This window comes from Tachysurus fulvidraco, chromosome 9 (assembly GCF_022655615.1).
Source record: "Tachysurus fulvidraco isolate hzauxx_2018 chromosome 9, HZAU_PFXX_2.0, whole genome shotgun sequence".
Lineage (NCBI taxonomy): Eukaryota > Metazoa > Chordata > Actinopteri > Siluriformes > Bagridae > Tachysurus > Tachysurus fulvidraco.
The window spans coordinates 24,344,944-24,366,508 of NC_062526.1; the positions used below are offsets into that span (position 1 = coordinate 24,344,944).

General features: G+C 48.4%; 1 protein-coding gene across 2 annotated transcripts in view; it reads right to left on the bottom strand.

Moving 5' to 3' along the window:
* The window catches only part of mdn1 (midasin AAA ATPase 1), a 41,866-nt gene that overhangs the window by 6,464 nt on the left and 13,837 nt on the right, over positions 1-21,565 (bottom strand). Inside the window, exons 30-86 of one of the 2 annotated variants that reach the window (XM_047818064.1) lie at positions 21,395-21,525; positions 21,149-21,287; positions 20,896-21,025; positions 20,545-20,808; positions 20,074-20,271; positions 19,748-19,956; positions 18,409-18,531; positions 18,045-18,242; positions 17,828-17,935; positions 16,951-17,139; positions 16,773-16,862; positions 16,419-16,682; positions 16,067-16,331; positions 15,790-15,949; positions 15,466-15,582; positions 15,157-15,365; positions 14,918-15,066; positions 14,624-14,823; positions 14,262-14,488; positions 13,754-13,867; positions 13,527-13,656; positions 13,293-13,399; positions 11,921-12,054; positions 11,267-11,427; positions 11,036-11,156; positions 10,744-10,960; positions 10,414-10,663; positions 10,197-10,323; positions 9,919-10,089; positions 9,605-9,819; positions 9,094-9,481; positions 8,886-8,998; positions 8,096-8,759; positions 7,806-7,967; positions 7,408-7,693; positions 7,070-7,308; positions 6,893-6,988; positions 6,669-6,763; positions 6,370-6,494; positions 6,092-6,238; positions 5,172-5,281; positions 4,950-5,023; positions 4,493-4,679; positions 4,255-4,408; positions 4,006-4,152; positions 3,781-3,907; positions 3,537-3,642; positions 3,202-3,317; positions 2,689-3,099; positions 2,391-2,614; positions 2,155-2,286; positions 1,817-1,995; positions 1,057-1,218; positions 826-963; positions 596-734; positions 341-510; positions 100-234 (exon numbers count right to left, since the gene is read on the bottom strand). In XM_047818064.1, the coding sequence (XP_047674020.1) occupies positions 100-234; positions 341-510; positions 596-734; positions 826-963; positions 1,057-1,218; positions 1,817-1,995; positions 2,155-2,286; positions 2,391-2,614; positions 2,689-3,099; positions 3,202-3,317; positions 3,537-3,642; positions 3,781-3,907; positions 4,006-4,152; positions 4,255-4,408; positions 4,493-4,679; positions 4,950-5,023; positions 5,172-5,281; positions 6,092-6,238; positions 6,370-6,494; positions 6,669-6,763; positions 6,893-6,988; positions 7,070-7,308; positions 7,408-7,693; positions 7,806-7,967; positions 8,096-8,759; positions 8,886-8,998; positions 9,094-9,481; positions 9,605-9,819; positions 9,919-10,089; positions 10,197-10,323; positions 10,414-10,663; positions 10,744-10,960; positions 11,036-11,156; positions 11,267-11,427; positions 11,921-12,054; positions 13,293-13,399; positions 13,527-13,656; positions 13,754-13,867; positions 14,262-14,488; positions 14,624-14,823; positions 14,918-15,066; positions 15,157-15,365; positions 15,466-15,582; positions 15,790-15,949; positions 16,067-16,331; positions 16,419-16,682; positions 16,773-16,862; positions 16,951-17,139; positions 17,828-17,935; positions 18,045-18,242; positions 18,409-18,531; positions 19,748-19,956; positions 20,074-20,271; positions 20,545-20,808; positions 20,896-21,025; positions 21,149-21,287; positions 21,395-21,525 (10,143 nt within the window). Of the gene's footprint in view, positions 1-99; positions 235-340; positions 511-595; positions 735-825; positions 964-1,056; positions 1,219-1,816; positions 1,996-2,154; positions 2,287-2,390; positions 2,615-2,688; positions 3,100-3,201; positions 3,318-3,536; positions 3,643-3,780; positions 3,908-4,005; positions 4,153-4,254; positions 4,409-4,492; positions 4,680-4,949; positions 5,024-5,171; positions 5,282-6,091; positions 6,254-6,369; positions 6,495-6,668; positions 6,764-6,892; positions 6,989-7,069; positions 7,309-7,407; positions 7,694-7,805; positions 7,968-8,095; positions 8,760-8,885; positions 8,999-9,093; positions 9,482-9,604; positions 9,820-9,918; positions 10,090-10,196; positions 10,324-10,413; positions 10,664-10,743; positions 10,961-11,035; positions 11,157-11,266; positions 11,428-11,920; positions 12,055-13,292; positions 13,400-13,526; positions 13,657-13,753; positions 13,868-14,261; positions 14,489-14,623; positions 14,824-14,917; positions 15,067-15,156; positions 15,366-15,465; positions 15,583-15,789; positions 15,950-16,066; positions 16,332-16,418; positions 16,683-16,772; positions 16,863-16,950; positions 17,140-17,827; positions 17,936-18,044; positions 18,243-18,408; positions 18,532-19,747; positions 19,957-20,073; positions 20,272-20,544; positions 20,809-20,895; positions 21,026-21,148; positions 21,288-21,394; positions 21,526-21,565 lie in introns of both variants that reach the window. The other variant, XM_027152267.2, reaches the window with a different exon arrangement.

Genomic DNA, 21,565 nt, shown 5'->3' on the forward strand with positions numbered 1-21,565 from the left:
GAGACGTTACATCACTTAAGGCTGTTTCTGAGTGCAGGATCTTCTGGAAACCCAACAGCATGGATGTGAGAAAACTAAACAAAACCAACAAACGCTTACCTCATCGACCTGTTCGTGGACTTTCTCCCTCTCGTCTTGGTCGTCCATCGGATTGTCTTTGTCCTTGTTTTTCTTGTCTTTGTTCGACTCTCCGGCTTCTGTGTTGTCGTCTTTGGCAACCAACTCGGACTCTCCCTGCAGAATCCAAACAAGCGCTCCACTGAAGCGTCTAATCCCGTCTAATCTGTTCAAATGACTTGTAATCTGAGTTTCTTCTGGATTCACAATCCCGTGACATTACCTGGTCCATTCCTGGCCCGGACTCTTCCTCCTTGTCACTGCCGTCCTGGTCGTCGTCGTCGTCGTCACCCCACATCCTTTCGTCGAGGGTGTCGGACGGTCCGTCTCCCAGGTCTCCCATCTTCTTATCCAGCTCCTCATCCTCATCTTTATCGGAGTCTTCCTCATCACCTGGATGTAAACCAATAAACCATCTCATGCTTATAAACGCGTCACGCTTTAACCGGTAAACCACCTTAACGGAAATAACGTTCACCTGATTCTCGCATCTCCCCGTCGTGCATTTTCCCGTCGAAGTCCTCGGACATCTCGATGGCGTCGTCTTCGTCTTTTATATCTCGCTGGTCAGGCTCCTCTTCCTTCTTTTCCTGTCCTTCCTGAAACGTGTCTTCGACCTGAAACCGAACGTCGCCAAGGCGTTCGTGTCATTTACGTCCTCTGCTTAAAAATGCCCCCGATTTCCCTTTGGATTTGAACGAACGTTACCTGATCTTCGTTCTCGATCTTGTCGCTGACATCTTTGACGCCCTCTCCCTCTCCGATCCCCCCGCCCTCGTAGTCATGGAACTCCGTAGATCCTTCTCCGTCGCCTCCGCCCATTAACTCCTGGGGCAGGCAAAATCCCTGAGAGAAAGTGAGATGTCCTTGAAGATCAAATTCATTTCGCGTCGGCATTCGTTACGATTAGAAAGGCACGGTTTATTTCTCTGACGCTACCTTCTGAGCGAGTTCGGTGAACATGCTGGTGAGGACAGACAACAGCTTGCCCGTGCTGCGGTGAGCTCCCATACACATCGCCATGTACCAGCGCACCAGCTCTGAGTACACACACAGCATAGGCTCCAGGCGAGTCAGATCCCTGCAGGCCTCTTTTATCTCCTGCTCATCACACACACACACACACACACACACGAAGACTGTGGATGCATTCGTATTGTAAACATGTATGCACATGGACCTTAGGCTGGTTTCAGACTGTAAGAGATCTAACGAAGGAAAAGCCCACCCTTAAAGGTGGGGTCTCCGTTGTTTGAAAGCCAATGTCGACATTTGAAATCCCCAAAACAAACATGCCCTAACCCAAACGGGTCCCACCCCTGTATCGATAGCTCCACCCACACACACACATACGTAACCCAGGCGACTAATAGAAAGAAATGTGTCTTTATCATAGCTGAAGGGAAGAACGATACGATTGCAGATAAACAAACAAGCAAAAATGACACACAAGCATAATCATGTAAAGGACAAAGGCATATATTAGTTCTGTGTAACAAAGCAAAACCAACGTTACTCACCTATCGAGAAGGAAAAAAGCGCCTCGGCGTCTCAAGTAAAGTCGGCCGCTTTCTGACGTCACACATGCACACTGAACACCCATATTGACAAGACCCGCCCCTTTCTGCTCATTGGCTACACGTTTGTTTTGATTTTTGTTTAGTTTTCTGAAGCATTTCTCAAACGACGGAGACCCCACCTTTAAGTGCCGTGATGAACATGTGTCTCTGAAGGATCGCAGCCTCTCCAGCAACCTCTCCGTGACCCCCGTGACCTCAGCCAGGGAGAGACACGACACGTCTCCACTCAGGTCGTCCTCTAGTAAGCGGCTCAGGTGTCCTGGCTTCAGAAGCTCCTCGGCTGCTTCGGAGTCGCTCTCTGCAACAGAAACACACAGATCCAGAGTGTGTGCAGGGATTCTTTCTATTCCAACGTTAATCGTTTTCATTCAAATGACCGAGAACCTCATTTTAGAGGGTCTTTTTTTTGTGTATATAATTTGGCCGCTTGTGTACTGTTTTGGACACGAGTGCACACCTTTCCTGTTGTCTTCTGGCTGCTCTTCCTCTCGTTCTCTCCTCTTCACCAGACCCTGTATGGCACAGAGGACCGTATTTATGGTTCTCTCCAGCTGTTCTGAGAACTCGGCCCGGAACGCCGTGGCGGAACCTGCAGGAGAACAGAGAAGAAGCAGGAAACTGATCAACATCGACATGGTGGTTTAGAATATTTCTCTGGTCTGGTGAAGTTCTAGAAGGTTCTAAGAGGCTCACGCTTGGATGATGTTCTGTGCGGTAGCGGTCGTGATTTCCAGGCAGTGAACTCCCTGATGCAGGCGTCCACCTCGGTCTTGATGGCACGTAGGCCTCGCGTCAGACACGGCTGTGAATGAGGCACGACGCCGCTATCGAGGTTAAAAAGGCTCTCTACAGACGCCATCCTGTCACCCAGCTCCCCCAATCCATGCACGCATGAGCTGCATTCCTCTAAATGTCTCCTGGGGAAGAGAAAAGGTTTAGTCAACGTTACACGACACTTTAGACACAATATATCTACAGCTCGGAGTTTCACCTGGTTTGGATCACTGTCTGGGTGGATTCGTGCCCCAGGGCATTAAGCCTGTCCTTCAGCTGTGTGCTCTCGCTCTGTAAAGCCTCTATGCTGTTCACAGCCTCCACCCAGCTGGCCTCGCCACGCCTCATTAGACACGCCTGAGGTTGGAGGTGAGCCGACAGAGGTGTGTGGTGGCTCAGCGTTGCCTCGCCCTGCCCGCCCTCGCCGGACTGGCACAGGGTTGCAGGCGAGCCCTCGGGACAGCTGTGCAACACCCAGGAGATCTGCTGCAGAGCCACGCAGCACTGCTGCGCCAGCGTCCTCGCCTTCGCCACCCAGCCGCTCAGAGAGTCCTGAGGAGGGAGCATGCTCTCTTGTTCTCCTGAGGTCATCTGAGTTCGGACGTCCTGTATGGTGTTAATCAATCTTCTGCCGGGTTTAAAGGACGAGAAATAGGAAATGCAGTGAGAATAAAAAAAAAAAACAAAAAAAAAAGACCTGAACGAAAATGACTCTCTGTAACAAACGTACCTGAGATCCGTGAAGCGTTCCGTTATTTTGGCAAGTCGACGCCTTTGCCTGAGCAGCAGCTTGAACAGGTGAGAGGAGAAGCCTCGGCATCGCTCCATGTTACCCAGACCGAGTTCCTACACACACACACACACCACTGCACTGCTTGTACCTTCGCTCAGCTTTTACATGTAATAATGCAGTAATTAAGCAACAACATTCCCTGTGAGCTTTACTTTAGTATTTTAACGGGGTTGTGCCACTAAATGTACCTCGGATGGTCCTTGAATGCATCCGGAATTTGCCGACTGGAATTATTTATCGTAATATCCGAAAAAAAAAAAAGAAGTGCAAACCTTTACGGCGGCCTGCATTGCGGCTTGCATGGCGTTCCGTCTGGCCCAGGAGCGGTAGAAATATTTCTGACAGCCGTCCCAGGCGCCAGTCATCTGACCGAACAGACTAGACAGAGGAGGGGAAAAAAATGTACAAAAGTGAATTTTTTTTTATTTCAGAACGAATGAGACAATATAAATCACCACAGACGGTAATATCGATGCAGGAGCTTCCGCAGTAGGAAAGCAGATCCGAAGAACGTACGTGTTTTCTGTGGATTCCTGCGTTCTCAGGGCGGACAAAGTGGTTCTCATCTCCACCGGCTGCAGAAACAGCGGCTCTTCCGGATCTGCTGTACGACTCCACATCAGGCCTTTGCGATACGAGAGACCTTTTTTAAAAAAAAAAAAAAGAGAAACTTTAAGTGTCAGAATCTAATCTAATGATGTGAATCTAACATAATAACAATAAGTTTACTGCAGCACTGACCGATCTGCGCTAGCATCTTAAAGAGGTCGGCCAAAGCTCTCTGTTTCTGCAGCAGGATGTGTTTCGCTTCGGCTTTCTGCCTCTCTTGCTCCAGAGAGCGGTCCACTGTCAGACTCTGCAGCGCCTGAACGTTGCCGATGATCTCCGCTAGACGCACGGACACACAGTAGGACGAACGGATGACCACCTACATTAACCTTTCGCTGGCTCATGCATGAAATAAACTCCATCCAGTCGTCAGAACTTTACCTGTAAACTGATCGAGGTCCTCGGACAGCTCAGGCAGAGGACTCTTCTTCACCATCCGCACGCACATCTTCCTCATCTTCTTCGTGAGCGTGGGTAGACGAGCCTGCAGTGACGTCGGCTCCTTGCTACGTGTGACCTCCTCGAGACCGTCGCTCTGAAACCGAACCGGTCATCAAAATGACGTCGAGCAGGCAAATAACCCACAGATCTAAAAATCATGTGCCGCACGACGTCTCACCTGTTGGTCTCTGCCCCGTCCGGGGAGGGCGCTCTTGAGCGTGCGGTGGAGCTGGTGCAGTGGTGTGTCTTCTGGTCGAATGTCCACGACGTCCATGTTGTCTGTGGTGCTTTTTGGCTCCACCAGCCAGGAAGCGCACGGCTCGGCCATCGCCGTCTCGAACTTCCTCACGAACTTGAACAAAGTCCTGAGAGCAGCGTTATATTTTTTTCCTGTTATTCTATAGCTAGAACTTCGAAAGATATTATTACATGCAGTACTGGAATACACCAGCTTTTGATTCCCCAGAAAAATGGACAAATAACAAACAACAGGTAACAATAAACGGTTTATCGTGTAGTTTTACACGATTCTATTTACTTTCTTATTTAAAAAGTGGAAAGTGTTTCTATTGCTCTGTCACCGCAGCACAACAAAATAAAAACAATGGATTAAGATTTTTTTTGGTTTTCCTGACCTGTGTGTTTTTTCCACAGACTGTTTAATAGCCCAAAAGCTGACATCATTCCACTTGGAGATCTTCACAAAGTCCTGCATACAACCAAAAAAAAAAAGTCTCCTATATAAAACAGTAAAATTGAAGCAATAGCAATATCTTTAATGTAAAAAAAACCCCAGTGATTTATAGGTTTTTTCCCCACAGTACAGAATTAAAGCAGTTTATTTCATCTGGACTTGCCTTGAGCTCTTTTTCGACGGGCGCTCTGAGCTGCGTGATCCTGGCCTGGACGCTGTCAGAGAACTGGGTGTAATACTGGTGTAGGTTCCACAGCAAACTACACAGCGAGGCTGAGAGAGAGAAAAACGTGGAGTTTTTAGCCAGCGGCCGTATGAAATGTGACAGAAGTACCACCTCAAATTGATCACATGGACTGTAAACATCTCTAGGTTAGGTCATGTTTTACACACGGCGCATGGACGAGCGATCGGTGTCTGAACGCTGGCACGTGCGTCGAACAGATACAGAAACCTTGGATGTTGGCGTTTGACCTCGCTGATGTGAAACATGCCGTTATTTAAAGCGGAGACTTGTTGTAGTTATCCAACCGTTATTAAAGGTGCGGTGCACGATCTCTGAAAGCCAATGTTGACATTTGAATACACCTAAACAAACACGCCCCTAACCCAAATGGGTGTCACCCCTGTTTTGATAGCTCCGCCCCACACATACATACGCAACTATAATGGCGGAACCTGCTGTGGCAGCTGACCGAGGGGAGATTATCATCAATAAATGAACACAATGAGTAATACTGTGGTAATGCAGATGTGTTGTTGTAGTACTGTGTGTTGTAGCGTGAAAGGTTTAGCTCCGTTTCACGCGGAAGACGACGCTCAACACCTAGAACCCGAGGCAGAGGTAACGCCAGGTATCCGCCATGTCAATGTTTCAATCGCTTTCGTCTAATGTCAGACACGCGCACTGAACACTCTCTCCGCCGCATATCGACAAGACACGCCCCTTTCTGCTCATTGGCTACACGTTTGTTTTGTTTGTCGGCCCAACTCATATATCGTCGTGCACCGCACCTTTAAGCCAGGATTGCTTGTTAACCCTGGGCTAAATGAAGAACAAGCAGGAAGGAAGCAGTCGCTCACCATGACCGTCTTGTTTGGGAGCCAATAATACATGGCAGTGGAAGGCAAGCAGCATGGACAGGCGTGTGTGAAATTCACCCAGCATGGATCCCTCCACGAAGCCCTGCAGTGTGGATGAAACCGAGGGCAGGGGCAACTCCTTCACACCTCCGTCCTTCGCATCTAAGGGCAAAATGACAAACAGGGGAAAAAAAAAATTCAGGTGGAAGACTCCAGATTTAGCATTAAACAAAAAAAAATTGTCCCCACTTGAACTGATAGACAAACTGAAATTGTACCAGGTTTGCTGTCGGTCCTTTTGTCCTGCAGATATCTCTCGATCAGCTGGTAGATGGAGAACCAGTGCTTGTTGGAGTTCTCTGCGTGCCGCCTCAAAGCGTTATCCAGACTGCTTGACCAACAACTGCAAACAGGTTTGTACTTAGTGTATAAAAGTTCTTAAAGCTGGGGCGATGAGTGCTAACATTATAATCAGGAAAATCAGAGCGATTGATCTAAACTACAGATCCGTTCCAGATCGTCTGCTGGATACAAAAAAAAAAAGTCCCGAATTGATACTGGAACGTTTTGTACATACTTAAGCTCCAGTTTCCTCCACTGGATGATGAGCTGTGTGATGGGCTCCAGCTCGTTCCTCAGAGACACAGAGCGACTGGCGTTATTCTCCCAGTCCTGAAAGAGCGAGAGAAAAGAGGAGAAAAAAGAGAGAGAGAGAGAAAAATGAGACCAAACAGAGTGTGTTTGTGTGTCGAACATGTTTCCTATTGGGTCGGATACGTTCCAAACGTCGTGTGTCCTCACCTGTGATTTGCTGAGTAAGATCTCCAGCCCATTCAGGAACTTGGCCAGTGGGCTGGACAGACTGAACCCCAGGATCCTCTCGACCACCACGGTGATCTGAGAACCATCAGAAATAACATGGCATCAATAAGCACACCAAACAATCCGGTACGTTCTCGGTTTAGATCCTCAGCTCACCTGCACCAGTGCCGGGTGTTCGGGCCAGTCGTCTAGACGCCGGCGAACGGCACGGGCCAGCTGCTCGATGGCGGGAAGGCACAACCGAGCCTGGCACATATTCGGCTCCCGGTAGAAGTCGTACGGTCCTTCGTTCTGGAGGATGAGGCCGGCAGGACCTCCGGAGCCACGGACTGTGTTCTGCAGCACGGAGCTGAGCAGCAGTTGAGATCCCGTCAGCTGAGGATCCAGTTCACAGTCTGGTCAGAGACAAGCATACAGAAACTCAGCCTTAGGACACTGATGACATAGAACTGACCTTCGGATTATGACCATTACTCTCCACATTATTTCCTTACCCATTACATGATAGAAGCGAGCTATTAAAGGTGCAGTGATCTGGTAAGATATGACCAAAGCGCTCAGGTGGTCTTTGCTCCGGTTGCTCGGGGGATTTGACTGGTACCACAGAGACCGTGCGAAAGCCAGGCACAGTTTCTGATGCACCTGGACGACGGTGTTCTGGCAGCTGGACGTTTGGAAGACGCCGTTATCTTTGGACTCTGTTTCCCCGTCACATTCTTCATCATCCTCGATAATGATTGGCTGCTCCAGACTGGGTTCTGCGGTGATGTCGGCAAAATCCTGAAGAAAAAAAAAATGTTGATTTATTACTGATTTCAACAGCAAGTAACTCGTTCACAAGTGAATCAGGGAGGTTGTGATGTACAGAGGAGTTGTTCTAGGTGTCGCTCACTTTGTGGTAGGTTGGGAAGGAGCGCCTGAAGTCGCGTTCCTCCTGCTGCTCCTCACTAAGACCTCCTCCGTGTAGTTTAGAGCGACTGCGATACAAACTGGCCTCCTTCTGCTCTTTCTCCCTTGCTCTCCTCTCCTGCTCGTCCCACTCGTTCACCAACGCCTGAACGAGGACACAGCATGTTTAAACAAACACCATCCAACACATCCCACAAATAAACGGTACTCTGGTGTTGTAGCATTTCAAACTATTTGTTAAATTTTCTCCCTGAGATTCGCTCACATACTCACTTGACACACGTGTCGGAGTAGAGTTTGTGCCTCTGTCCCAAGCTCTCCTGCACTTATTGCATGGCTTTGCAGGCACAACAGAGCGCTGAGCAGTAACGTGACAGGCTCTGGGACCACGCGGGTCACTTCGGAGTCAGGAAGCACCTTCCCCAGTCCTCGGAGTGTGTCCATGCATGTCCGAGAGCACAGGTATTGGGCGCGCTCCAGCGCAGAAGTCAGTGGTGGTGCAGGGAAAGCCAGCAGCGTAGAGACGAGACGTGGGAGACCTGGTAGTGAGGTCAGCGTAGAGGCCACTTGTGAGGCCAGAAGACGCATACCGTGCTGCAGCTGCAGAATAGCGGAGCGTAAAGGCACCACGACGTCCGGGTACAGCGGGTACTCGTCGGACAGGCGCTGAGCGAAACGCTGCTGGGATGCCTGCCACACGGCTTCTTCCTTTAAAAGGCCCTGGATGCCTGGTCGGGATTTGGGGCCGGAGCCCTGCAGGGCCTTGAGCAGGTGTGACAGCAGGTCTCCCACTGCTGCAGGCTGCCCGATGCTGCACAGGTAGTGCTGGAGCTCCTGATACAGGCGTCCGTACTGCGGCTCGGCCGGCCGGCATGCCTGTTTACGCCCGAGCTCGCAGATCTGTTCTTTAACCTGTTGCATGCGGATCCACAGGTACCTGCCACACACACACACACACACACACAAACCAGTGATATTAAACATTTTACACTATTTTAAATCCGTCCATTTTGCTCAATTCTATTGTTTTATATAATGTAGTTCCTAAAATCTGAAGTCCTACCTGATTCTGGGATGTTGGAAGACGTCGGTGGTGCTGCTCTCTTCGAGATGAACCCCCGTGAGCAGCTGCGAGGACAGACTCCGCCCATTCCATTCATCTTGAAGTAAAGAAAGCTGCGAGAGAGAGAGAGAGAATAAACTCCTATTTAGACAGACTAAATAAACGAGGTCGGGGGATCTTTTGTAAAAGGCTGTTAAGCTCGGCTCACCTCATCTTGTGCGTATTTGAGTTTGTAAGCCCTCTTTACTGCCGGGTCAAATATGGTCTGCGGAACCCAAACTTGTATCTGCAGCAGGCCCATGTTTACCCAGAATACCCCAGACCGGGCCAGCTGGACTGTGTCACACGCCCGGTTATGGGAGAACTGGGTTAAGCAAGTCACTAATGTCTCCAGGAAGCCTTCTGGGAGAAGGTTTTCAGGCAGGCCTTCACGGAGGGCGACCTGAATGCCCTGTGCTGCCCCGATGGGGTCCTCGCCTTCAATGAGTGCATCGCAGGATTCTGCATAGCTCTCCTGTAACCCTGGAGACAGCAGGTCTGAGAGCGCGTGCAACTGACGGCACAACACCAGGCCCTGCAACCTGCGGTCTGTTAATCTACAGAGAAGGAATAAAGATATTTTGTCATACGCAAAACTTTTAGAAATTAGAGAGAAGATATTTTCCAAACGATGTTTAAGATAAATGTAGACGAGGGTGTGTTCGTATACACGTTTCTACCTGAAGTCGGCGAGTTCGGACATGGCCAGGTTGTCCCACAGCACGGCGCTGAGATCCTGGAGCTGCCCGATCCTCTCTCTCCACTCGCCCAGCGTCACCCGGGATGACGCCAGGAAGGAGGAGCCTGATGGGTCCCAACGCCCGCCCACTTCGCTGCTGCTCAAAACTCCCAGCACGCATCTGGACCACACGGCTCGGCTCAGCATGCCTGGACCCTGCGTATAAGAAGTTACACGACACTTCTATAGCAAACGCCACCAAGTGTTTTGAACAATAAATACAAATCACACACACACACACACACACACACACACCGTATCCGAGGGCCCCAGTAGCGATCGGAAGCTCTTCTTGGTCTCGTCGTCTGGATTTAGAGGGCTCCATTTCAGCCAGCGTTCAGGATCTGTGGTCACACTGCCGCTCCAGAGCGCTGCCAGTGTCTCGGAAAGCAGCTCACACCACACTAATGGCAGCTCCTCTACAGGCTGAAGACAGCAAGGTCATCGTGTGTAGAATATTAACAGCATTAACGTAATCTCTTACTCATTATAGAAAAGTGGCTGTAAATTACGCAGAGGTCATTTGTGCACACCCGCTTTGTGTTGAGAAGGAACCAGAGTGGCTGAAGCAGACGGATGTTCATCGGGGTGGACTGCATGCAGAAGCGCAGGTGGTTGGACAAGGATCTTTGTAGGTCTTCCTCCTCTATTTTACTCCCTCTGTGGAACAAACGGTGAGGCAGAAACGCTGCTCATAAACTACACGATGAAATGAAACCAGAGACCTGGGCTAAGAATCTCACATCGTACCTGTGTGTGACGGACTGGTGTAGGAGATCTGCGGTCACTTTCATCTGGTTGAGGATAGCGAGTTCCTCCAGCACAGGCCAGAGCTGAGCCCTGCGAGCCAGCCTCAGTAACAGCTCGCGGTCTGGACCTACGCCGTCGCACATGTCCTCCTCGGCATCGATCTCGGCATCACAGAGTGAACCCAGCAGTCCGCAGGAGGCCATGTGTCCCTGCTGCTGATTCACACACGTACGTAATCTCTCCAGCACACCTGAAAATTCCAGACTTTTAGAAAATCAAATGCAAATGTGCAAAAAGTTCAAATTGAAAAACACACGCAAAAGGACTTACCGGTACTCATCGGATCGAGAAGAAGGTTAGCCTGCAGGACCAGACCCCAGCCTTCCAGAAGCGCTTCCTTGCAGTCTATTCTCATGGCGACGCCCCGGAGGCGGGCCAGTCCCTGTTTCCACAGCGACGGGGTTCTGTCACTCAGGCACAAGTCCCTGACGTCGAGAGCCTTGCTGAGGAGGCGGAGATGGGCGGAGCATTCGGCCACGCTCTCCAACTGCAAAAAATACGGCACATCCGTCACTTTCACGGTCACGTACTTTATTCGACAAAGTTACCTCACGTTTCGTACCTTAAATGGAAGAGGCTTGCCCAGAGTCTTCTGAATGCTCTTTAGTGCCAGCGCAACTGACACCGAGCTTGAGAGTGTATTCTGGATCGTGGTGGAGATGGTTTGCAGCTCTTGCTGCCCTCTGCAATACACACGATGAGTAGTTGTGTTTTTTAAAAGAGATTTGCTCAATAAATAAATTAATTAAAATAAATCAGGCAGCCTCCAACGGAGTGCCATTAGAATTCTCACTCGTAGTCTCCGTCGCCCATCAGGAGCTGAGGTAACCGTAGTACCAGGTGTTTGTGGACCCACTGCCAGTGCAGAGAGAGCACACAGATGCCACGGCTGTCCGCTGGCAAGGAGTTACACACGTTCCAGAAATGGTCTCTCCACTGGAGCAGCTGCAGAATCTGTGCAAACCATAAGAGAGTTTTAACCTGCTAGTAAAAGCACACACACACACACACACACACACACACACACTCTCTCACCCCCACACACACTCACCACCCCCACACACACTTTCACACACACCCCCACCTACACACACACCCCCACTTACACACACTCACCCACACACCCCCACTTACACACACACACACACCCACTTACACACACTCACCCACACACCCCCACTTACACACACACACACACACTCACCCACAAACACACACACTCACCCACAAACACACACACTCACCCACAAACACACACACTCACCCACAAACACACACACTCACCCACAAACACACACTCCCCCCCACATTATATTATTATTATTATTAGTAGTAGTAGTAGTAGTAGTAGTAGTAGTATTAACTTTCCAGCACTGTATGCCAATGTGAGCATGCTGTGTGTGTGTGTGTGTATAAAGAGGGAGAAAGAGAGGAAAGAGTCTCTCACCTCAAACATAAGGTGGTCTGAAATGTTGGGCTGGTCCGTCTGTACGGCCTGCAGTACGAAGGAGTCCCACAGGTCAAAGAAAGAGCGCAGGTGCACCAGGACTGGATGGGGCAACTGTGCAATATCTACTGTTCCTTTAGAAACACAAAGCAGAATGTCGTGTAAAAGCCAATAAAAAGAAGTAAATAATTGGATCTGGATTGTTGAACTGAAAACTGGAGAAAGATCCTCGTTATTTGGAGCAGTCGTGTTTCAAGCAGCAAATTCATTTGTACAACTTAAACAGCATTAAGAGACATTAGATTTTACCGTTTACATTTATGGTAATAGGCAGAAGCCCAAAATCCAGAGAGACTTACATTTGTAACTTATTTTACACAACCGAGCACTTGAGGGTTAAAGGTGGGGTCTCCGTTGTTTGAGAAATGCTTCTGAAAACGGAGTCGGGACGACAAGCTAAACAAATACAAAACTATCGTGTAGCCAATGAGCAGAAAGGGGCGTGTCTTGTCAATATGGGTGGAGAGAGTGTTCAGTGCGCATGTGTGACATTAGCAGAAAGCGGTTTTAACATTGACATGGAGGATAAAAACAAAGAAAGAAAGAGAAGAAAGACTTACGATAAGGCAAGAAGTAGGACGTGTTAATATAGGATCAGCTTCCCAGCGCTGGAGAGAACTGAAGGAGCAGGAAGTTGGCCACATATTCACAGGTTGGAGTTTCCCGAGTCAATAACTCCTGAGCTAAACGCTGTTACTACATTACTGTTACTAAATAACACCTCTTTTCTATCGTAGTAATGTAGAGAGGCAGCTACAACCGCGTTTTGTGTAGTAACAGCGTTTAGCTCAGGAGTTATTGACTCGGGAAACTCCAAGCTGTGAATATGTGGCCGACTTTACTTAAGACGCCGAGGCGCTTTTTTCCTTCTCGATAGGTGAGTAACGTTGGTTTTGCTTTGTTACACAGAACTAATATATGCCTTTGTCCTTTACATGATTATGCTTGTGTGGCATTTTTGCTTGTTTGTTTATCTACAATCGTATTGTTCTTCCCTTCAGCTGTGATAGACACGTTTCTTTCTGTTAGTAGCCTGAGTTACGTATTGATAGCCCCGCCCCGTATGTGTGGGCAGGGCTATCAATACAGGGGTGGGACCCATTTGTGTTAGGGGCGTGTTTGTTTTGGTGATTTCAAATGTCGACGTTGGCTTTCAAACAACGGAGACCCCACCTTTAAGGTCCTTGCTCAGGAGCCCAGCAGTGGCATCAATAAACCAACGCTTTAAGCACTAATATGTTAATACTGATGCTAATACAATGGAAATATGGAAAACTTTTTTTCCCCTTTAATTAAGCTTGTACTGAAGTACCTTTAGAAAAGGCAGTGGCCAGTCTTAGAGCACTGTTACTGGCTGATGCATTTCCTGTGTTGTTGCATAAAGCTGCTCTCTCCTCTCGGTCCATCAATATTATGATCCTGAAAGATTATAGAGGGAAAAAAATGTATTCTAGTCAATTCAGGCTGCTTCAAAGCTTACGATTAGATCTGTGTTGATTCAGTGTTCGGTCATTACATCTAAATAGATACAAAGCTAGAATCGGACCTGTTGGCGACAGCATACAGAGCCTCCATAAACTCCATACATCGCTCCTCATCCTCAAAGTTACAGGTGTTAGCCAAGATGTCCAGGTACTGTTTGTTCCAGCGCATGTCTACGAGGATCCTGTAGTCATCTGAGGACAGGAATAAGGACTTTTGGGAGTTGTACATGTTTTATTATGGCTTTATTGGAGACTGCACATGTGTGTGTGTGTGTGTGTGTATACATACCTGTGCTGTGGGGTTGAATTTGCTCTGTCAGGTATTTGCCTTTCCCAACGAGTTTGCTGTTGAAGATGGCTTTGAGAGCCTGATTCCCAGCCTCCAGCTGAATCAGTGCCGCTTCTGTGCACAAACACACACACACACACACACACACACACTACTATGATTGCCTCAAAATGATGCATTTCAGAAGGCATCCTAAAATAGGACCTTAAAGGGGCGGTATGTAGTTTTTAGATTATTATAACTTGCAACAGAAATTAAAGATGAGACACATTTCCAATCTCCCTTCATAAAACAAAGGACAGAGGCAGAGATCATTTCTGGGCCAGAAAAATGTCATATTTAATTATCGGGCTTTAGAGTTTTTCAAGGTATCTGTTTTCAAGGCCTGTTTTTTTTTTTTTTTTTTACTAACCACACCTTTAAGTATTCAAAAGTAAAAAGAAAAACACTTTAAGGAACACAACAAAGTTATGATCGACTTATTAATAGTTCTAGAGCTCTGATGTACCTGGTACATGTTTGTAGCTTTTGGCGAGGTGCGAGAGCCAGCTGGTACGCAGGACCCAGTCACTGTGGGAGGCTCTCTCAGTCAGGATCCTCACCGCTGTGGGGAGGAGCTGCTGTGCATCGCTGATGCTGTCGCCTGCGCCGCCTTCTGGAGAAAACTGCAGGCTTTCCAGCGCTGTGCTGCTCTGCATCACCCTCTGAAAGTCGGTCAGGCTCAGCGGGCGAGTCCTGTGTGCACACATGAACGTACGTTTACTCACACCGACACGCTGAAAGATGATGGTGAGGTGATGTTCGCTGGAACGAAGCCCAGATAATAAACGTTATTGCTGTGGGACCGCATAGTGTGACTATTTGTCAGACCTCTTGCTGTGAAGGCTGAGCTTGTTCAGACAGTAGAGGAGAACCTGGCCGTCTCGCTGGACGCCGGAAAAACACGAGTCCTCTGTACACTGCAGGGCAGAAGGCACTCGATCTGGCCACACACCTGCACACAACAGCCCACTGCCCCATTCTTCTGAGTCCAACACCGCCAACTGCCTCTCTATCAGCTCCTGAGCCAGCTGAGGAAAAAAGAAAGTCATAACATCAAGCCATAACTCACACGGTAGGTCCAGTATGTGACCGTATGGTGTGTGTGTGTGTGTGTGTACACACCTTTTGGTTGGCGTTTGTACGCTGACAGAGGGCATACGCCTCCCCGCACGCCTGCAGCATGGCGCTGGGCAGATCCACACCTCTCTGCAGCTGACTGGACAACAACGCAGCTGCATGTAGCAGGGATGACGCTGAGGATGAAGGGGAGTCTGGGAACACAAACAGTTACTGATATACTTTAGAAGCCATTTTTTTCAGCCTTGACGAGTCGTGTGAGACTGTGTGTGCTCATTTCTCACCCCAGATGCCGGACTTGATCTCGGCATGAACGGTCATCAGCAGGTCACAAACGCAATCTCCAGTTAATCCCATCGTGTGCAAGATGGTCTTCAGGTCCAGCGAGTCCCAACATACTCCCTCGTTCTCTCCTGGGATGTAGATCTCCACACCACGGTTCCTCATAGCTCGGGAGATCTCTCCATGTGCAGGGTCCATGGTGAGGAACAGCCTGGATGTGACAGAGGAGGAAAATGAAGTAGACGATTATTTGAAATTAGTATTTTTTTCCTCAGCCAGGATGTTGGTAAAGGTTTTATTTAGGTATGTACCTGAAGTTAGGGTGTGGAGTGATGCTTTGGGTCGTTCCGTCTATGACCCCACGCTCGTTAATGGTCAGAGACCCGCCCGGTTCCAGGAGGGCGTTCAGCCGATCCAGCACAGATGGGCTACAGACGGATTAAAACATTTAAATTGTGCAATTTTTGGAAAATAACCAACGCAATAATAGTTAAAAGTGAAGCATGATGGTGGAAGCAGCCACGGGTCCCGATGGCTAAAAGTAATACATCAATTTGTGCTTAATAACATAAAAAAAATAACAAACCAGATCTACTCTGGTGGACCTGGCGATTATTAAAGCAGCAGTTTATAACCTGCAGAAGTTGACGTTGTCCATAAGCAGCCAGTCTCCAGCCTGCAGAGCCTGAACCAAGGTGCCATCCAGCCATTCGAAACCGCCGTGACTCCAGCCGTCCTCCATCTGCGCCAAGCGCTCCTTCAGCAGCGTGAAGTCCATCTGTAGCTTCGACATGTCTGCAGCGGCAGAAAACGGGATTAAAAGGTTTACTGACTTCGGCAGCACCTAAACTGTCATGCCTGAATTCTAGGTGCTTAATGTTAAAGTGTCAAACCAACGTTTTCCTGCTGTACCTGTAAAGACCTTGAGCTTGGTGTTAAGTTTGTGCAGCAGCACAATGATGACCTCTAGCTTGTTCAGAGCCTCGAACGTCACGGTTCCGTCGGCCGTGTCGAGTCCTTCGTCCTTTAGCCAGCGACGGAAAGTGCTCCACGTGCTCAGAAGGAACTCTGTGTCCTGAACCGCCCCATCCAGAGACATAAGCCCTCGCCGTGTCACCATGGCGACCACGTAGTCCATGCTCTCTAAGACCTGCTGCCATGGCCGGATGATGTCCACCTGAGGAAGAAGAAAAAAAAACAAAAACGTTAGAGTCGGATACAAGGTACGGCAGAGTGTAATTTTTCTCTGGATCGGCCTTCGGACCTGTTCGAACCCGCCCAGGAGTTCGGTAGTGTCCATGGCGCTGTTCATAGCCATCACCCTGAGCCTGTGTCCGGTTAACAAGGCTAAAAGGTGCACCAAACTGCTCTTCCCACTGGCGCTGGGACCAACCAGTATGGCCATCCAGCCCATCTTGACGCATTTCATTAAAGACTCCAGAGGCCGCAGGGCTTGATGAGTAATCGACAGAGGAGGGTCCAAGACGACCGGAGCTCCACCGCTGCGCTGGAGTACTGATGAGCCCACCTTCACGGCGTGAAGAGAAAACGGTTCGATTTGCTCGGGTAAAGTTAATATTTCTTGTGACCGGGAAATGGATTAGATGTAAATACGAACCTGCAGATTCAGAGGAGTGATGTGGAACTGCCTGGAGCCTAAGTGAGGGTCGAAATCTTCAGCGAACACCTTCCTGAACACAGAAAGCACCTGCGACGACAAAACACGTACACAGTTAAACCACAGTTCAAACGTTATGCGGCGATTTGTCCGTATGAATACGAGCGGACACGGCTACCTGAGCCTTATCTGCCTCCGTCCTCATCCGGTCTGCGTACACCAGTCCCACGTGCTGACCCGGGTTATAGAAGGCGGGCGATTGGTCGGTTTGCATCAGCTGACACCAGCGGAAGAGGTCTCGCAGGTTGAACTCCCACGGTCCTCCTTTCTGACCCCATTTCCTCTCTACTGCCACATGGGTCACAAGCTGAGAAGACGAGAAAGAGAAGGAGAAGTTCGATGTAAATGTGTGAATTGTTGACTGAATGGTTTAAAATACAGAGGAACCTGAAGAGGGAAACCTGCCCCATTACAAAATAATAACAAATAGGTTTTATTCTGATGTCGGAACAATGTGAATTTGATAAAGTTTTAAATCTTGAATAATTAAGATTTATTTCCATAAAATATTCATTCATTCATTTTCTACTACTTATCCAAACTTCTCGGGTCACGGGGAGCCTGTGCCTATCTCAGGCGTCATCGGGCATCGAGGCAGGATACACCCTGGACGGAGTGCCAACCCATCACAGGGCACACACACACTCTCATTCACTCACACACTCACACACTACGGACAATTTTCCAGAGATGCCAATCAACCTACCATGCATGTCTTTGGACCGGGGGAGGAAACCGGAGTACCCGGAGGAAACCCCCGAGGCACGGGGAGAACATGCAAACTCCACACACACAAGGCGGAGGTGGGAATCGAACCCCCAACCCTGAAGGTGTGAGGCGAACGTGCTAACCACTAAGCCACCGTGCCCCCCCCCTTCCATAAAATATTGATTAATTAAATGAAATATATCTATGCATTTATTTATAGTTTATTGATCATCACATTTTTATTTATTCAGTTTCGTATGACAATGGATTTGATTTAGATTTCTTACCTTGTCGCTGAACTGAACCATTTTAGAGATGATCTGCTCGCTGATGTTTGGAAAGATGGCATTACCGATGAACTGCATATCGGCGCTGGTGAGCTGGTCCACATAGACCTGCGAGAACCAGATTAAACATCAGCTCAGAAATAATATGGGGTGCAAATTAAACCCTAAGAAGTAAAAGAAAGGGGTTTGTTTGTTGTTAGTCATGAGAGATCCACACCTGTGTAAACCTGTTGAGGAAGGACTTGGGGAGACCTTTGCGACCTCCTCCTTGTGTGAAGGGGTTCTGGCAACCGAAGACCTTGGTTTTCTCATGCTGGACCTGGAAACGCATGCTTAGCTCGGGGATGTAGATTTCTGCTCTGTGGTCAAAGCAGGCGTTCAGTCCCTCCAAGACCGACTGCGAGGCCAAGTTCAGCTGTGCGGCAAAGACGGCAAACACACAGAAACGCTCTCAATACAAACGACATCGCGGCGGACGCTGAAATTGCGGCTAAGCGACGAGCACGCGGGCATAAAAAGGTCACTAGCATTGTTGTAATGCAAGCTGCTAAAACTTTATTTGTTACACCTCATGACGTTACCTCATCTAGTACGATCCAATGCCCAGCCTTTAGAGCAGCCAGGAGAGGCCCATCGCACCATGCAAACTCTCCTCCTTTACCGCCCTCTACTGGAAGATCTGTTCCAAACAGGTCTGTAACATCCTAAACAAATAGAACAAAAAAAAAGTATGCAGTTACATACAGTAACCCATCATGTGCATCTCCGACCACAAAGTATCGTTATCGAACTGAGGAGGTATTTACACTGAAGAGATTCGACCAAAGAACACAGACATTTTGAAAGGTTCAATTATTTATTTAGAAACTTGATGTTATTAGTGATTCTGCTGCTCTGACTGGACAAACATGGAGAAAACTACAAAGTTGCTGTGTAAACAGCTCCATGGAGAAACATGACGGTGGTAGCGTCGTACGGACAGTTAAAGGTGAGGTCTCCGATGTTTGAGAAATGCTTCAGAAAACCGGGAGTCGGGACGACAAGCTAAACAAAAAACAAAAACGTGTAGCCGATGAGCAGAAAGGGGCGGGGCTTGTCAATATGGGTGGAGAGAGTGTTCAGTGCGCATGTGTGACGTTAGCAGAAAGCGGTTTTAACATTGACATGGAGGATAAAAACAAAGAAAGAAAGAGAAGAAAGACTTACGATAAGGCAAGAAGTAGGACGTGTTAATATAGGATCAGCTTTCCAGCGCTGGAGAGAACTGAAGGAGCAGGAAGTTGGCCACATATTCACAGGTTGGAGTTTCCCGAGTCAATAACTCCTGAGCTAAACGCTGTTACTACACAAATAACACCTCTTTTCTATCGTAGTAATGTAGAGACGCAGCTACAACCGCGTTTTGTGTAGTAACAGCGTTTAGCTCAGGAGTTATTGACTCGGGGAAACTCCGACCTGTGAATATGTGGCCGACTTTACTTAAGACGCCGAGGCGCTTTTTTCCTTCTCGATAGGTGAGTAACGTTGGTTTCGCTTTGTTACACAGAACTAATATATGCCTTTGTGTGTGTGTGTGTGTGTGTGTGTGTGCGGAGCTATCAATACAGGGGTGGGACCCATTTGGGTTAGGGGCGTGTTTGTTTTGGTGATTTTATATGTCTTGATTGGCTTTCAAACAACCGAGACCCCACCTTTAAGGGCCTTTTGGTTGACAGCCTCGTCTGGGATTCAATAGCATACTGTGGGGTACTTAAAGTCTGGGCTGGTGTTTATTTTAACCCTTTATTTAATAGGTAGTAAATAATTTTACAAACTATACTGATCCCCACCCACATTTCAATATAATGGGATTATTTTGTCTAGATTTCAAGTCAAGTTCTCTTGCGGAAAATATGTATAAAAGCAACTGTCTTTGCATACTGTTTGTTCAGAGAGGTTGATTCTGATGAGCTGGTTCCCTGAGGCCTTTGCGAGCGCAGCCACCAGACTGGTCTTGCCCACTCCGGGTGAACCTTCCAGCAGGACGGGTCGCTGGAGCTTTAACGCCCGTAAGATCCTCATGGTGTTCACTGCTGTCGTGCCCGCACTCAGGGTGTAGTCCAACAGACTGCGGCTTTCGCTCTCAGGATCTGTGGAACAAAATGATTCTTATAAGCAACTGTACAACGACGACGACAGCACCGACTGTATAACTTGAAGCTTGCTAGATAGAAGGAGATCCAGAGTATTTAGTTAGCATTGCTCACTAGCTACAATGTAGAAGGGCTCGATGCCAAAGAAGTCGTCCCCCCAGCGTGCCTCTCTGACCAGGCTGGTGTCGTAAACTCTCAGAGCCTCCTGCATCTTCTCGTCTAGTTTACTGATCCTGCGGAGCTTCGTCTCCAGAAAAGCCAGACACGCCTTCCTCGCCGTCGCTACGTTCTCTGCTGCTGAGACCGTTGTCCCTGAGGACCAGGAAGCACCAGGTTATTACTCGGACAGACAGACGATCAAAAGTGCAAGGCCATTGAAGTTTGTTCAGATTTTAAGCTCAATATCTACAGAACAGGGAAAACTGATTGCACAGACGATTAAAAACTAAATTTGTCTCTGTTGTATTTTATTCACACATTAATATACAGACTTAGATTTATGTTTATTTTTACACATAAATTACTACATATAATATAAACATATATAAAAAAAAGGGTTAGATGAACATTATTCTAGACAACAACCTGATCCGATGCCATCGATGTAAATGAGGCAGGCGGCATGGATGAAGGCGGTGACCGTATCCAGCCTCTGGTCCCACTCCGGCTCCTGCATCTCCTCCACGCCCATGAAGCTGGGCTCGTGTCGATCCTCGTCCTTCTCGCACACGGCATTCAAGAAGTCCACCCATGACAGGATGTCCCTCACACTTAGGATACATCGCCTGCCAAACTCCTGCCTGGTGAGCCAGTCGATGAAGTCCAACATGAGCTCGGCGATGTCTTTGCCTTGAGACGAGAGAAAGAAAACGAGTAGTCAAACTCGGTTCGATACAGAAATCGGTCGAACGCTCATCCCTCGAGTCCTGCTCCCACCTTGATGGTCATGTTGGTCTAAGGAAAGCCCTGCTCGCAAGTTGTGCTGGATGATCTTCATTAGATCGCTGCGGCTGTTAGACTGAGGACACCAGATCTCGGTGAACCTGTTCCTCAATGCTGGTGAAAGCTGGACGTACAAAAAAAAAAAAAAAGAGTTATCTTTTAAAGTACAAAATAAAAGAGCGAACATTCTCCTAAATCGGAAAAAATACTAAAACAAAAGGGAGTCAGTTTTCGATTCCGAACAAACCTCTTTCTTGCCGAAGTCTCCGCCGGGGTTCATCGTGGCAACCAGTCGAAATTTCTTCCCGGCGATGAGGAGTTCGACGTCGTCGTCGTCGCCGCTTCCTTTCTCCGCCAGCACCAGAGATTTCTCTGTCTCCAGTACGCTGCAGAAGGCCAGAGAGAAGCAGGAAGGAAAAGTGTACACAAGCTGAGCAGGAGAAAAGAAGGCATGCTGTCGGATTATGGAGGTGTTTGCGCACGTTTTACCGACCTGTTGAGTCTCTCCAACACGGAGTCGTCGGCCAGTGAGATCTCATCCATCAGAAACACTCCGTCCTGTTTCATAGCGAGCACCAAGGGTCCGTCACGCCATTCGAACAAACGGCCGTCTTCAGATTCCGACTGGGAATGAAAACAACAACAAAAAATAACTCCAGACAAA